The sequence below is a fragment of the Nycticebus coucang genome, chromosome 19 (assembly GCF_027406575.1).
Source record: "Nycticebus coucang isolate mNycCou1 chromosome 19, mNycCou1.pri, whole genome shotgun sequence".
Classification (NCBI taxonomy): Eukaryota; Metazoa; Chordata; class Mammalia; order Primates; family Lorisidae; genus Nycticebus; species Nycticebus coucang.
The window spans coordinates 42,303,104-42,319,877 of NC_069798.1; the positions used below are offsets into that span (position 1 = coordinate 42,303,104).

Consider the following 16,774-nt stretch of genomic DNA (forward strand, 5'->3'; position numbering starts at 1 on the left):
GAGGCAGACCTAAGATGTTTGTCAGATGGTCCTTAGTGTGGGCACCATACCGCCCTTGCTCCTTGCTCCAAGCACCATTGCTCCTTGAAGATCCCAGCATTGTGGCCCCAAGGCTGGTTTCCGCCAAGTTGCTGACAGTGGGGTTCAGACTCCTCCCACAGGACAGGGCAGAGGTCCATCATGGAAAAGGAGGCAACCGCCTAGCCCTGTGACCACAGGGGTACCAGTAGCTCTCCTGCCTGGGGCTCGTGCCTTGGCAGCCTCGCTCTGTCCCAGCTCCCACTGCTCCTCTCTCATTCTTCCCAGCTCACGTCCCTGAGGAAGCCCTCCTGCCACCTCCCCTTACTCTGGTCTCCATCTCCATTACATTACCAGCTCCTGCTGAATTCTCTGACAGTTGAATCAATTCTCACTGGACAGAAATAAATAAAAATTCATGCCAAAGGGTATATTGGGTTATATGGGCTGGGTTCATGTAATGACCCTCTATAGTGACATTTATATTTCCCCGAGGTACACTGACAAACCGAAGGAACAGGAAGAAGGTGTGTGGGGGGCAGTGGCTGGAGGAAGAGCGAAAGCAGTCTACCCTCTCCAGAAACCACTCGGGCCGGCTGCCCAGCCCGTCAATCCGGATCCGCATCTTGGTGAATGGAGCAATGTCTAGGATTTCCATGATGAAGGTGTCGTTCTGCTCCCGCTCAAACCTAGAGATGGAGAGAACAGGCGTGAAGAGGAACACTGGCCCCAGGGAAGGCTGGGCCAGGCCAGGCACCAGATGTGGGGTGAGGAGAGAAGGCAAAGCCTGTGTCAAATGATTTACCAACAGCCCATTCTTGCAGCTAGGTGTGTCCCTGAAAGGCCAGGCTAAGTGAGTTTGCTGTTAGAAATGGCCCTAAACCAATGGCTACCAGTTCTGGGTTCTAATCTCATTCTGCCATTCACCTAGAACAGTCCCAGCTCTACTCTGGAGCTCAGTTTCCTCACTTACAGTCTGGGGAGAATGACACTAGACCTGCAATCTCACCAAACTGTTACAAGGACCAAATGATGGTGAAATCAACATAAAATACATAAAGAATTCTATACCTATAAAGCTTTACATGAGATTCTATGAGTTGACAGGGCCATCACGAATGGTGGGGCAGGCTGTACAATTCTCGATGCCATCGTTCATTTACTTCCATTTACAATCTGCAAAACTGAACTCAGCAGCCTGGATTGGGTGGTGCTACTGACGAGTGTAAAGTGATAAGCAAATAGAAGGTAATGCTGCTTTTGTTGCTATGATGATTTTTCTGCAAAATGACCTCATCATCTCAGAGATGCTTTATCTTTATTCCTTACTGCTGTGCCCACAGCACCACATGCAAAATGCGACCTTCAATGCTGACTGATTGCTTGACTGCTGACTGATTCCAGATGATAACTGCTGATAAGCCCCCAGGGTAACGCAGGTGGCACTGAGATATGGCTGTGCATGGCAATTGTTGTGCTTCTTTGAATACGAGACATATTTAAAAATAGAGGCCATAGCCAATGAAAGCTGAGACAGCAAATGCTGCAAACTAAAAACTACTCCTAGTCTTAAAGGTGGAACAGAGCCCTGATCTCTTCTGATAACTTGCTAGAGTGCATTTTATAATAATTAGAAGTGAAAAAGTTTTCCTAAAGTCTGTTCACACCCTTCCTGCTCTATTTGAAGGTCATGTGGAAACTGTGAGGAGTGCTCATGTCACTCTCGCATCACACACTGAGAGTCTCTTAAATAATCTTTCAATTCCTTACTCTTGCCAGAAGCACAATTTGGCAGATCAAAAGAGATTTAGCTTTCTTTCCTTTGGCTGTCTCTTTAATTTTCACCCTTTGAATTTAGCGGAGTATCTTCATTTTATAGACATTTTATGGTAGGACAGGTGGGTAAGAAAAGGGGGTGGAGAAGCGAGCTTTTCTTCTAGAAGACTGAAAAATAGATTATATTTGCCCCCCACCTTTCCTTACGGTGTAATCTCCAATTAATCTGAGTGGACATCCTTTCCTGGGATAAAACGTTCACTTGCAAAGGGAATACCCATTTTGGTCCTTCAGTCCTCTGTGACTCTCTAGCCATAGCCTTCCTGCTATCCTAGACCCCTCAGTGGGGTCACCACTGGAGCAATGCCAGCCTTTGATGCAGGTCTTGTCCCTGGCCTAAAGGGACAGGGCTGTGAAAGTGGCCAGGGTTTGTGCTGCTCTTCTATCCAAAGGGGCCTCTGCTCAGCAGCTGAGGGGTGATGTCTGGGGAGGGCCACCTTTGGCCACCCCTCTCTTTCTTCCTCTTCTGGTTCCCTCTGTTCTCCACTGTGAAAGGCTGTGCTCAAAGAGGGGCCCAGAACATACTCCCCCACTGGACCCTCTGACTGAGCCCAGCCTGATGGCTAACCAGGGACGAAGCCTTAGGTTGGAAGGATAACTACTTGATAGAAGAATTTTAGGCACTTCTAAGAAGTCAGAGATGAGCTGTGGGTAGGGGTTCTGAGAGGGGGCTAGCTGGCAGATGGGGACAAATGGTATGGGGACCACGGCTGCTTGATGGTCAGCTTTTCAGAAAGTTTGCTTCTGTGACATCTCACAGGCATTGCTGGGGCTCTCAGAACTATCCAGGGTTCGAGCTTTAGCCTTAGCTTCATACTAGATCAACCTCCTTCCAGGTTGGAGTTCCCCATACCCAAGGCCATCAAGCCCATGCTTGGTTGGCTCCATTGTTGAGGCCCCAAGGCTCTAGGTAGCTCTTTTTCCTTCGGGACAGCCATGGACAACTCTTGGCAAACTTTTGTTATATTGAGTCCTGTCACCAGGACTGATTGTTGAATTATCCACCTGATAATGAACCCTGATGTTTCTGCTGTTTTCCCTCCCCACTCCTTGCCAACAAGCCACCAGATCCTCTCTGCTCCAGGCTCCTCAGTGGAATACCATGCAGCAATGAAAAAAAAAAGTCACAGTCAACTCACAACTCAGGGAAACAAGATAAACCTGACATTGAGCAAAAGAAGATGTGCAAGAAGACACACAGCCTGGTTCTATTTATGTAACATTGACATCCAGGTTATATGAAAGCATATAGCTCAAGGATGGATGTAGGAATTGGGGGTGAAGCAATTAAGGAAAGTAAGAGAATGTTTACTTAAAAGCCAAGAATGGGCAAGGTTCAATTTTTGGTCTGGGTGGTTGTTACATGAGTTTTTGCTTCACAATTATTTATGATTTATATACTTCTATGTATGTGTTATATTTCATAATGAAGAGTTTAAAAATGTAAACGTAACTAGAACTTTTGCCTGTTCCCATGTGGCAAGATTTTTAGGTCCATGCTCTGTGGGTTGTAGCCCTGTAGCAGGCTAAAAAATGCCCCCCCCCATATATGCCCATATCCTAATTTTAGTAACCAGGGTATGTTACTTTACATGGCAGAAAAGAGGTCTTCATAGATGTAATTAAGTTAAAGTTCTAGAGATGGGAAGATAATCCTGGATTATCCAGGTGGGCCCTTAATGTAATCACAAGTGTCTTTACAAGAAGGAGGCTGAGAGAGATTCAACACATACACAAAGGAGGAGGTGGTGCGAAGATGGAGCAGAGACTGGAGGATCTGGCCTTGAAGACTGAAGTGATGTGGCCACAAGCCAAGGAATGCTGGCAACTACCGGAAGCAAGAAGAGGCAAGTAATCTCCCCTAACACCTCTGAAGGGTACCCAGCTGTGTTAACACTTTGATTTTCATCCATTGTTTCATCCATTTATGACCTCCAGAAATGTGAAAGAATAAATTTCTGTTGTTTTAAGCCACTTGGTTTGTTTGTAATAATTTTGTGTCACAACCTCAGGAAATGAATACAGTTTGAAGTGCCCTGAAAGGAGAACTTGAGACTGTAAAGGGGACAGATATGGGGAGGCTGCCCTGGAAGACACACAGGAAGAATTCCAATTCTTGGGATGGGTGAGCAGTAGGTGGTAGAGTAGGTATTTGCGGGGCCTCAGTGATGGTACAGATGCTAAAGTGACTGGGGTACAAAAGACAGCCTCCAAATGGCTGCTCTGATTCTGGCTCCTCAGCTCCCTCCTTGGGGATCATGAAAACAACTGCATGCCCCATGTATGCCCCATGTATGCCCCATGAGACACAAGAGGTAACAGAGAGTTTTTGTATCCCTATCTCTCAAGCATCCTTGCAATGGTTTGAGAGCAGACCAAAGTTAAATCACAAAGAGACTCTGAGCCTCTACTATTTTCAAATGCCATGGACAGGACCTAGTGCACATTCAGACTTGCCAGTGCCTGCTGAGAGCATGGCCTTTGAGCTGGAGATGATGCTTCAGTAGAGTACCCAGAAGTGGATGCTGGAGTCTTTCAACTGCCTGACCTGGGTGCCCTTTGGAGGCGGAAGACCCTGGAACCTGGCCTGCCTTCCTCTTCTCTCAGATGGCCACCTTTCAGTCTCCTCTGGGACTCACTCCAAACCCCCTGAGTTTCCCCACCAAATCCTCCACTTGTAAAGTCCTCAAATATAAGCCCTTTCAGTTCTCAGAGCTTTATTGCTAACCAGACAGCCTCAGATCTGGGCGATAAAGATGTGGAAGAAGAAATAAAAACTTAATATCTCTGACAAAGGTTTAATAACCAGAATCCACAGAGAACTCAAACGCATCAGCAAGAAAAAAACAAAGGATTCCATCGCAGGCTGGGCAAGGGATTTGAAGAGAAACTTCTCTGAAGAAGACAGGCGTGCGGCCTTCAGACATATGAAAAAATGCTCATCATCTTTAATCATCAGAGAAATGCAAATCAAAACTACTTTGAGATATCATCTAACTCCAATGAGACTAGCCTATATCACAAAATCTCAAGACCAGAGATGTTGGCGTGGATGCGGAGAAAAGGGAACACTTCTGCACTGCTGGTGGGAATGCAAATTAATACATTCCTTTTGGAAAGATATATGGAGAACACTCAGAGATCTAAAAATAGATCTGCCATTCAATCCTGTAATTCCTCTGCTGGGCATATACTCAGAAGACCAAAAATCACAACATAACAAAGATATTTGTACCAGAATGTTTATTGCAGCCCAATTCATAATAGCTAAGTCATGGAAAAAGCCCAAGTGCCCATCGATCCAGGAATGGATTAATAAATTGTGGTATATGTATACCATGGAATACTATGCAGGCTTAAAGAAAGATGGAGACTTTACCTCTTTCATGTTTACATGGATGGAGCTGGAACATATTCTTCTTAGTAAAGTATCTCAAGAATGGAAGAAAAAGTACCCAATGTACTCAGCCCTACTATGAAACTAATTTGGGGCTCTCACATGAAAGCTATAACCCAGTTACAACTTAACAATAGGGGGAAGTGGGAAAGGGGGGGTGGGTAGAGGGAGGGGGATCGGTGGGATCACACCTGTGGTGCATCTTACAGGGGTATTTGCGAAACTTGGTAGATGTAGAATGTAAAGGTTTTGGCACAGTAACTGAGATAACGCCGGAAAGGCTATGTTAACCACTGTGATAAAAATGTGTCTAATGGTCTATGAAGCAAGCGTATGATGCCCCATGATCATATCATTGTATACAGTTATGATTTAATAAAAAAAATAAAAATAAAAATAAATAAAATAGATAAACCATTGGCCAGACTAACGAGGAATAGAAAAGTAAAATCTCTAGTAACCTCAATCAGAAATGATAAAGGGGAAATAACAACTGATCCCACAGAGATACAAGAGATCATCTCTGAATACTACCAGAAACTCTATGCCCAGAAATTTGACAATGTGAAAGAAATAGATCAATATTTGGAATCACACCCTCTCCCTAGACTCAGCCACGAAGAAATAGAGCTCCTGAACAGACCAATTTCAAGCACTGAGATCAAAGAAACAATAAAAAATCTTCCAACCAAAAAATGCCCTGGTCCAGATGGCTTCACTCCAGAATTCTATCAAACCTTCAAGGAAGAGCTTATTCCTGTACTGCAGAAATTATTCCAAAAAATTGAGGAAGAAGGAATCCTCCCCAACACATTCTATGAAGCAAACATCACCCTGATACCAAAACCAGGAAAAGACCCAAACAAAAAGGAGAATTTCAGACCAATCTCACTCATGAACATAGACGCAAAAATTCTCAAGAAAATCCTAGCCAATAGATTACGGTTTATCATCAAAAAAGTCATTCGTCATGATCAAGTAGGCTTCATCCCAGGGATGCAAGGCTGGTTTAACATACTCAAGTCTATAAACGTTATCCGCCATATTAACAGAGGCAAAAATAAAGATCACATGATCCTCTCAATAGATGCAGAAAAAGCATTTGATAAAATCCAGCATCCTTTTCTAATTAGAACACTGAAGAGTATAGGCATAGGTGGCACATTTCTAAAACTGATTGAAGCTATCTATGACAAACCCACAGCTAATATTTTACTGAATGGAGTAAAACTGAAAGCTTTTCCTCTTAGAACTGGAACAAGACAAGGTTGTCCTCTGTCACCTTTACTATTCAACATAGTGCTGGAAGTTCTAGCCAATACAATTAGGCAAGACAAGGAAATCAAGGGAATCCAAATGGGAGCAGAGGAGGTCAAACTCTCCCTCTTTGCTGACGACATGATCTTATACTGAGAGAACCCCAAAGACTCAATCACAAGACCCCTAGAAGTCATCAAAAAATACAGTAATGTTTCAGGATATAAAATCAATGTCCACAAGTCAGTAGCCTTTGTGTACACCAATAACAGTCAAGATGAGAAGCTAATTAAGGACACAACTCCCTTCACCATAGTCTCAAAGAAAATGAAATACCTAGGAATATACCTAACGAAGGAGGTGAAGGACCTCTATAAAGAAAACTATGAAATCCTCAGAAAGGAAATAGCAGAGGATATTAACAAATGGAAGAACATACCATGCTCATGGATGGGAAGAATCAACATTGTTAAAATGTCTATACTTCCCAAAGCAATCTACCTATTCAATGCCATTCCTATCAAAATACCAACATCATACTTTCAAGATTTGGAAAAAATGATTCTGCGTTTTGTATGGAACCGGAAAAAACCCCGTATAGCTAAGGCAGTTCTTAGTAATAAAAATAAAGCTGGGGGCATCAGCATACAGGACTTTAGTCTGTACTACAAAGCCATAGTGCTCAAGACAGCATGGTACTGGCACAAAAACAGAGACATAGACACTTGGAATCGAATTGAAAACCAAGAAATGAAACTAACATTTTACAACCTCCTAATCTTTGATAAACCAAACAAGAACATACCTTGGGGGAAAGACTCCCTATTCAATAAATGGTGTTGGGAGAACTGGATGTCTACATGTAAAAGACTGAAACTGGACCCACACCTTTCCCCACTCACAAAAATTGATTCAAGATGGATAAAGGACTTAAACTTAAGGCATGAAACAATAAAAATCCTCCAAGAAAGCATGGGAAAAACACTGGAAGATATTGGCCTGGGGAAAGACTTCATGAAGAAGACTGCCATGGCAATTGCAACAACAACAAAAATAAACAAATGGGACTTCATTAAACTGAAAAGCTTCTGTACAGCTAAGGAGACAATAACCAAAGCAAAGAGACAACCTACACAATGGGAAAGGATATTTGCATATTTTCAATCAGACAAAAGCTTGGTAACTAGGATCTATAGAGAACTCAAATTAATCCACATGAAAAAAGCCAACAATCCCTTATATCAATGGGCAAGAGACATGAATAGAACTTTCTCTAAAGACGACAGATGAATGGCTAACAAACACATGAAAAAATGTTCATCATCTCTATATATTAGAGAAATGCAAATCAAAACAACCCTGAGATATCATCTAACCCCAGTGAGAATGGCCCACATCACAAAATCTCAAAACTGCAAATGCTGGCATGGATGTGGAGAGAAGGGAACACTTTTACACTGCTGGTGGGACTGCAAACTAGTACAACCTTTCTGTAAGGAAGTATGGAGAAACTTCAAAGCACTCAAGCTAGACCTTCCATTTGATCCTGCAATCCCATTACTGGGCATCTACCCAGAAGGAAAAAAATCCTTTTATCATAAGGACACTTGTACTAGACTGTTTATTGTAGCTCAATTTACAATCGCCAAAATGTGGAAACAGCCTAAATGCCCACCAACCCAGGAATGGATTAACAAGCTGTGGTATATGTATACCATGGAATACTATTCAGCCATTAAAAAAAATGGAGACTTTACATCCTTCGTATTAACCTGGATGGACGTGGAAGACATTATTCTTAGTAAAGCATCACAAGAATGGAGAAGCATGAATCCTATGTACTCAATTTTGATATGAGGACCATTAATGACAATTATGGTTATGGGGGGGAAACAGAAAGAGGGACGGAGGGAGGGGGGTGGGGCCTTGGTGTTTGTCACACTTTATGGGGGCAAGACATGATTGCAAGAGGGACTTTACCTAACAATTGCAATCAGTGTAACCTGGCTTATTGTACCCTCAATGAATCCCCAACAATAAAAAAAAGAAAAAAAATTAAAAAAAAAAAAAAAAGGTTTGGTAGAATTCTGATATGAAGCCATCTGGTCCAAGACTCCTCTTTCTTGGGAGATTTCATATAGTTGATTCTGTTTCAGTACTTAATATAGATCTGTTCAGAATTTCTAATTCTTTCTGATTAAATCTAGGAAGTTGGCATGCTGCCAAGTATTGATCAATTTCTTTCAGATTTTCATATTTCTGAGAATAAAGTTTTTTGTAGTATTCAAAAAAAAATAAATAAATAAAAGTTTGATGTATTTCAGAAGTAAAAAAAAAAAAAAAAAAGAAATAAAAACTTAAACATTCACTATAGTCCTGGTCTTGGCCATATATTTCCAGATCCCCTCTTGAAAGGACAACCAGAATCCCATTTGGGTGTCTGCCCTCTGTGTCCATTCCCTTGAGCTTAGCCTTTCCCCATGCTCTTTGTCCTAAGCCAAGGGCACACTTAGTGGCAAACCCACCAGAACTCTCTGAATCCCTTTTATGTCCAGACCAAGGAAGCTCCCAGTTCACTAGGTCCCCACTAGGCCTAAGAATGATTCCTTGCAGGCATTTACTTTCTTCTACAGGAAAACAACATCCCATTGTTTAAATATAACCCTTGCACCCTCTGGACACCAATTGCCTCAAATTCCATGGTTAGAGACCCTTTCATTGAGTTTGAACATTACCTTTTAGGGCATCACCTTTTTTGACTGCCATATCAATTCATCAGCATCTCAAAAAAAGAATCATCAGCATCTCAGTGTGAATTTTACCAGAACAATTTCCCCTGAAGTGGCAAGATGAGAAGTTGGGGAATTTAGTTGGGGAGTGGGGTGGGTGAATTTCTCTGGGCTGTGCTAAGCTTTGGTCTCTAGGTACGGCATCTGAAGACAGTATGTTGGCCTACTGAAGCAGGAAAAGGCCACAGTGTCTTCTGTGCCCATCTGGGTCTCAACCTCAGCCTGTTCATGTGCCATTTCTTGGGAAAAGCATCACCTTCTACAATACCAAGTTGGGCCCACAACACATGCCCAGTGGGTCTTTCTATCCAAGTCCCCTGGTCAAAATGCAGACACTCATAACAAGGCTCCAGGTCATAGGTAAGACATGGAGCCACGTGCAAATGAAAAAAGCAAAACATGCCTTGGGTAAGAGCTCTGAGCTTGCAAACCAGAGCAATTAAGAAATGATGGGTGGCACCTGTGGCTCAGTGAGTAGGGTGCCGGCCCCATATGCCGAGGGTGGCGGGTTCAAACCCAGCCCCTGCCAAACTGCAACAAAAAAATAGCCGGGCATTGTGGCAGGCGCCTGTAGTCCCAGCTGCTCAGGAGGCTGAGGCAAGAGAATCACATAAGCCCAAGAGCTGGCGGTTGCTGTGAGCCATGTGACGCCACAGCACTCTACCGAGGGCAGTAAAGTGAGACTCTGTCTCTACAAAAAAAAAAAAAAAGAAAAGAAAAGAAATGATGGCACTCCTCACAAAATAAATCTTTACTCAGAAAAACAATCCTTTAACTAATAAGGTGCCTTGAAGCATTTACAATAAGGTTCTGTTTATAGTGATGAGATTTTCAAGCAACACTCCCAGAATTTAGATACTCTTAGAAATAAGATTCCTATGTCTTCTACCAGCAATTAAGTCTTATACATCTGGAAGATAAGGTGAAATGTAGGTGTGGGATAATTGATCAGAGAGAATCCATAAATTTGGAGTTGGGCGAAAATTAGAGTCAGAGTATAGCAGTGAAGACTATGAAAGACTGAATAAACAAATAGGTAATAGCCAGGCCTGGTATCATAATAGAACTCTGACCCACAACCTCTGCAGTGACCATCCCAGGAAACCACAGGATGGTGAGGATGGAGCAGCAATTTTCTGCAGCAATTGGCCCAGAATGATTGCCAGCTTCCTTATTTTGTCCACACTCCCAACTCCCAGGACCAACAGAGAAATTCAAATAAGCTCCCCATACAATCACATAAGATGCCCCAATTCTAACTAACCTGCCTCGGCTTTACCATCCAAAAATAATGCTTCACTACAAAGTTTTCCCACTCTCCTGCAAGCCTTTGAGACTCTACTACACCAAGTGATGGTAACTAATTCCCTTGCTAAAGCAAGCTCTAAAGAAACAGCCTCTGTTCTCATTTGGTTTTCCTTTATTTCCACAACTGCCTAAGTTTAAATCCCAGTTCCCAGTTTCCTTGCTGTGCGACCTTGGGAAAGTTACTTTATCTCTCTGTGTCTTAGGCTCTTTATTTGTGAAGCAGAGAGGATAAGAGAGCATGCTAAAAGGGGTGATGTGAGTTAGTATATATTAAGAAGCCCTCACCACAATGCCTGGCATGGAATAATTGTTAAATAAATGTCAGCCTTGATTACTGTTATCACCATGGCTAGCTCATCTGGGAGGAATTCCAGGAGAGAATGGAAGTTGCATAATGAGAGAGCAGAAGCGCTGAGAAGGCAGGCAAAAACTGTTCTCATCAGACCCCTGAAATGAGGTGCATAGGATGTGCAAAGCTCGGCTCTCATGAGCTGATTTTCCTGTGAAAAGAAATCCCTGCTTGAACCCCCAGAGCTTCAGTGTCCTCATCTCCATCATCTTTCATCCCTGTCATCGCTGTCACTACCATAATCACCATCACTGCCATCATTACTAACCCTGACCCTAATCCTAACCCATTATCACCATCCTCGCCATCCTGCAAACCACCCTCACCACCAGCACCATCAGAAGTACTCACTGAGTGCCCACTACATGCACTTGTGAGGGTCCCCAAGAGGAAGCTGCTCTGGACCCTGCTGCTGGGAGATAGGGGCTGTTGGTTCAGAGGCAAGTGGCTATGGGTGGGTTTTAAAAACCCTACATTTAGGCTGGGAGTCTACCCCTCTGGTTCTTAAGATGTTAGGGGCCAAGGATGCTTGGGGGACAATGGTTGAACATGAAAAACCAGCCCAGTCCCAAGATTGTCCAAACTGGGGATCCAGTGAAGGAAAAGAGAGTAAGGACTATAGAAGAGCTACCTTTATTGTCATTTCTAATTATGATTTTAAGAGGTGGCAGAGCCTCATCTTTAGGACTGGGGACCATCTGGGTGCGACCATCCCAGGAAACCACAGTCTCTGTAGCAAGTGGCTCAGAATGATTGCCAGCTTCCTTATTTTGTCCATGTTCAGGGTTGTTTTGTGCCAGGCATTGTTGTACGCCATGTGTCAACACACCTGGCCCTTTCCACAATGCTATGAGGACAATTATTATCATTCCCATTTTACAGGTGAGGAAACTGAGGTGTGGCAAAGTGGAGTGCACAGTTTTCTCACCTGTAAAATGGGAATGATAATAATAGTCCTCATAGCGCCGTGGAAAGGACTGGGTGTGTCGGCACATGGCCTACAACAATGCCTGGCACACCAATACTTGGAAGCACGTCACCTTCCAAGACTTAGCCAGAATCAAGTGGAAATGTTGAACAGGCCCATATCAAGTTCAGAAATAGCATCAACCATACAAAACCTCCCTAAAAAGAAAAGCCCGGGACCAGATGGTTTCATGTCTGAATTCTACCAAACCTTTAAAGAGGAATTAGTATCTATATTACTCAACCTGTTCCAAAAGGTAGAAAAAGAAGGAAGACTAGGGTGGCGCCTGTGGCTCAGTGGGTAAGGCTCCGGCCCCATATACCGGGGGTAGCTGGTTCCAATCCGGCCTCGGTTGAACTGCAACCAAGAAATAGCCAGGCGTTGTGGTGGGTGCCTGTAGTCCCAGCTACTCGGGCGGCTGAGGCAAGAGAATTGCCTGGGCCCCAGAGTTGGAGGTTGCTGTGAGCTGTGTGATGCCACGGCACTCTACTGAGGGCCATAAAGTGAAACTCTGTCTCTACAAAAAAAAAAAAAAAAGAAGAAGGAAGACTACCCAACACGTTCTATGAAGCAAACATCACCCTGATCCCCAAACCAGGGAAAGACCCAACAAGAAAAGAAAATTATAGACCGATATCACTAATGAATATAGATGCAAAAATATTCAACAAGATCCTAACAAACAGAATCCAGCAACACATCAAACAAATTATACATCATGACCAAGTCGGTTTTATCCCAGGATCTCAAGGCTGGTTCAATATACGTAAATCTATAAATGTAATCCAGCACATAAACAAATTAAAAAACAAAGACCATATGATTCTCTCAATCGATGCAGAAAAAGCTTTTGATAATATGCAGCATCCCTTCATGATCAGAACACTTAATAAAATTGGTATAGAAGGGACATTTCTTAAACTGATGGAGACCATCTACAGCAAACCCACAGCCAATATCATATTGAATGGAGTTAATTTGGAATCATTTCCACTTAGATCAGGAACCAGACAAGGCTGCCCATTGTCTCCATTGCTTTTTCACATTGTAATGGAAGTTTTAGCCACTGCAATTAGGGAAGAAAAGGCGATCAAGGGTATCCATATAGGGTCAGAAGAGACCAAACTTTCACTCTTTGCGGATGATATGATAGTATATCTGGAAAACACTAGGGACTCTACTACAAAACTCTTAGAAGTGATCAAGGAATACAGCAGTGTCTCAGGTTACAAAATCAACATTCATAAATCGGTAGCCTTTATATATACCAACAACAGTCAAGTTGAAAAAACAGTTAAGGACTCTATCCCATTCACAGTAGTACCAAAGAAGATGAAATATTTGGGAATTTATCTAACAAAGGACGTGAAAGATCTCTATAAAGAGAACTATGAAACTCTAAGAAAAGAAATAGCTGAAAATATTAACAAATGGAAAAACATACCATGCTCATGGCTGGGAAGAATCAACATAGTTAAAATGTCTATACTACCCAAAGCAATATATAATTTCAACGCACTCCCTATTAAAGCTCCACTGTCATATTTTAAAGATCTTGAAAAAACATTACTTCGTTTTATATGGAATCAGAAAAAACCTCGAATAGCCAAGACATTACTCAGAAATAAAAACAAAGCAGGAGGAATTACGCTACCAGACCTCAGACTATACTATAAACAATAGTGATCAAAACAGCATGGTATTGGCACAAAAACAGAGAGGTAGATGTCTGGAATAGAATAGAGAATCAAGAGATGAATCCAGCTACTTACCGTTATTTAACCTTTGATAAGCCAATTAAAAACATTCAGTGGGGAAAAGATTCCCTATTTAACAAATGGTGCTGGGTGAACTGGCTGGCAACCTGTAGAAGACTGAAACTGGACCCACACCTTTCACCATTAACTAAGATAGACTCTCACTGGATCAAAGATTTGAACTTAAGACATGAAACTATAAAAATACTAGGGAAGAGTGCAGGGAAAACCCTTAAAGAAATCAGGCTGGGTGAGTATTTTATGAGGAGGACCCCCCGGGCCATTGAAGCAGCTTCAAAAATACACTACTGGGACTTGATCAAACTAAAAAGCTTCTGCACAGCCAAGAACACAGTAAGTAAAGCAAGCAAACAGCCCTCAAAATGGGAGAAGATATTTGCAGGTTATGTCTCCGACAAAGGTTTAATAACCAGAATCCACAGAGAACTCAAACGCATTAGCAAGAATAGAACAAGGGATCTCATCTCAGGCTGGGCAAGGGATTTGAAGAGAAACTTCTCTGAAGAAGACAGGCGTGCGGCCTTTAGACATATGAAAAAAATGCTCATCATCTTTAATCATCAGAGAAATGCAAATCAAAACTACTTTGAGATATCATCTGACTCCAGTGAGACTAGCCTATATCACAAAATCCCAAGACCAGAGATGTTAGCGTGGATGTGGAGAAAAGGGAACACTTTTGCACTGCTGGTGGGAATGCAAATTAATACATTCCTTTTGGAAAGAGATATGGAGAACACTTAGAGATCTAAAAATAGATCTGCCATTCAATCCTGTAATACCTCTACTGGGCATATACCCAGAAGACCAAAAATCACATCATAACAAAGATATTTGTACCAGAATGTTTATTGCAGCCCAATTCATAATTGCTAAGTCATGGAAGAAGCCCAGGTGCCCATCGATCCACTAATGGATTAATAAATTGTGGTATATGTACACCATGGAGTATTATGCAGCCTTAAAGAAAGATGGAGACTTTACCTCTTTCATGTTTACATGGATGGAGCTGGAACATATTCTTCTTAGTAAAGTATCTCAAGAATGGAAGAAAAAGTACCCAATGTACTCAGCCCTACTATGAGACTAATTTAGGGTTTTCACATGAAAGCTATAACCCAGTTACAACCTAAGAATAGGGGGAAAGGGGAAAGGGAGGGGAGGGGGGGAGGTGGGTAGAGGGAAGGGGATTGGTGGGATTACACCAGCAGTGCATCTTACAAGGGTACATGTGAAACTTGGTAAACGGTCTGTGAAGCTAGTGAATGATCCCCCATGATCATATCAATGTATACAGCTATGATTTAATAAAAAAAAAAAAAGAAAAAAAACAAAACAAAACAAAAACAATGCCTGGCACAAAACAAGCCCACGTAAATGTTAGTGTTGCCAGTATCGTCATCCTCAGGTAGGAAGTTCTGTGAGTTGGAGACCTTGTCTTCTGGTTGAACTATCTCTCCAGGGCCTGAGTCAGTGCCTGGCATATACTAGGTGTCCACTCACTTTTTTTTAATGTTTTGAAAATTTAGGGATTTTTATTTTGTGATCATTTTAGACTTACAGAAAAGTCGCAGAAATAGAACAGAGGTTCTGTGTACCCTTCTCCTACCTTCCCCTGGTGTCAGCAGCTTACATTTCCATTGTTAGTTAATGAAACCAGGAAATTAGCAATGATATAATTCTATCAACTACTGATCTACAGACCTCAGAATAAACAATTTCAAGTGACCAAATGAAAGAAAAAAGAAAGGAAGGAGTTGCTATGGGGTGAGATGATCAAGGAAGGCTTCCTGGAGGAGGTAGATTTGAGTTGGCCCTGGAAAGGGAAGAGTAGGGGGACAGAACGGACAAAGATGTGAAGGTTGGAAAGCCACATGGTACAGGGGTTGTGAGAGAACCAGGTGGGACAGAGGGCAGAAAGTTGAATGTGGGAAGGGTGAGTGGCGGGGGCCTGCCTCGGCGTACCTGGCTTTCTTTTTGTCCAGCTGCACCTCCTCTGTGCTCCCATTGATGCCATAGAGGGTCATAAAGATGTTAGAGTCAGTGCCCCCGCCGACCACGTCCCCCGTCCACACTGTCATTTCATAGAGCACCTGCCATGAGAGGGACACAGGACCTTGGTTCCACCTCCTACCCCACACGACCAGCCTCAGTCTCACTGGAGAAAGCAGACATGCCCTCCAAGTTCTTAGGCTCTGAGAAGAGCCCTCCCCCTAATTAATTGTAAATGTCTAGACAGCAGGTCAGGCCTGATCATTCTCTTATGTTCACCACTGTGCCCAGTCCAGTGATAGCAAATTCATTGTGCAAAAAAACATGAGCAAAAGCCCCGGTATTCACCGGTTTATTCTTTGTCAGTCAAATCCCAGACTAAGTCAGTAATGTTAGCACTGCATGGTGGCAAGACAGTGGCTTTTGGAGCCATCCAGAGTTCCATGGGAATCCCAGGTCAGCCACCTGTTGGCTGTTAACCCTGGGCAGACATTCCACCTGGCCAGCCTCTGCTTCCCTTACGGTAAATAGGGAGGAACTGGGCTGCCCAGGGTGGGAGCTGCCATCAGTTTGCACTGGGGCCTAGAGCTGGACCTGACAAGGCCACATTCTGTCTGCCCTCTTGTGCCACAGCCAGTACATGCCCTGAGATTTGTGATGGTGGAGCACCATGGGAGAGTGGGGAGAGACATTAAGGGACCTGACCTCCACCCACTTGTGAAGTGGGACAACCCCGTCACACATGATTTTCACCTTAGTGTGGGATTTTGCTGTTTTGCCTGGGGCTTACTCTGAAGAACACGTGTCCTTTGTCTCCACTGGAGGGCGCGGGAGCAGCCTGCTCTTCCTGGAGGTACCCTCATGAGGCCCTGCCTTGGTTCTTCCTTTGTAAGGCACCATCATGGCAAGAGGCATCATTTATCCCCACATTCTGGAATGTTCTTTGGTCCTGGATTCTTACTCTTACCAGGTGCCCAGGGACTGGCAATGAGGTCTAAAGGTCCAGGTACACACAGCAGAGGAAAGGCCAGGCTGACTGTCTCTTCTGAATGTACCTGGCCCCTTCTCTGTGGCTGCCACTTT

General features: G+C 43.2%; 1 protein-coding gene across 1 annotated transcript in view; it reads right to left on the bottom strand.

Moving 5' to 3' along the window:
* LOC128571794 (lipoxygenase homology domain-containing protein 1) overlaps positions 1-15,806 on the bottom strand; it is a 44,283-nt gene extending 28,477 nt beyond the window's left edge. Inside the window, exons 1-2 of the mRNA XM_053571494.1 lie at positions 15,665-15,806; positions 590-707 (exon numbers count right to left, since the gene is read on the bottom strand). Coding sequence (XP_053427469.1) covers positions 590-707; positions 15,665-15,780 — 234 coding nt within the window. The 5' untranslated portion in view covers positions 15,781-15,806. The remainder of the gene's footprint in view (positions 1-589; positions 708-15,664) is intronic.
* Positions 15,807-16,774: the final 968 nt, after the last annotated feature.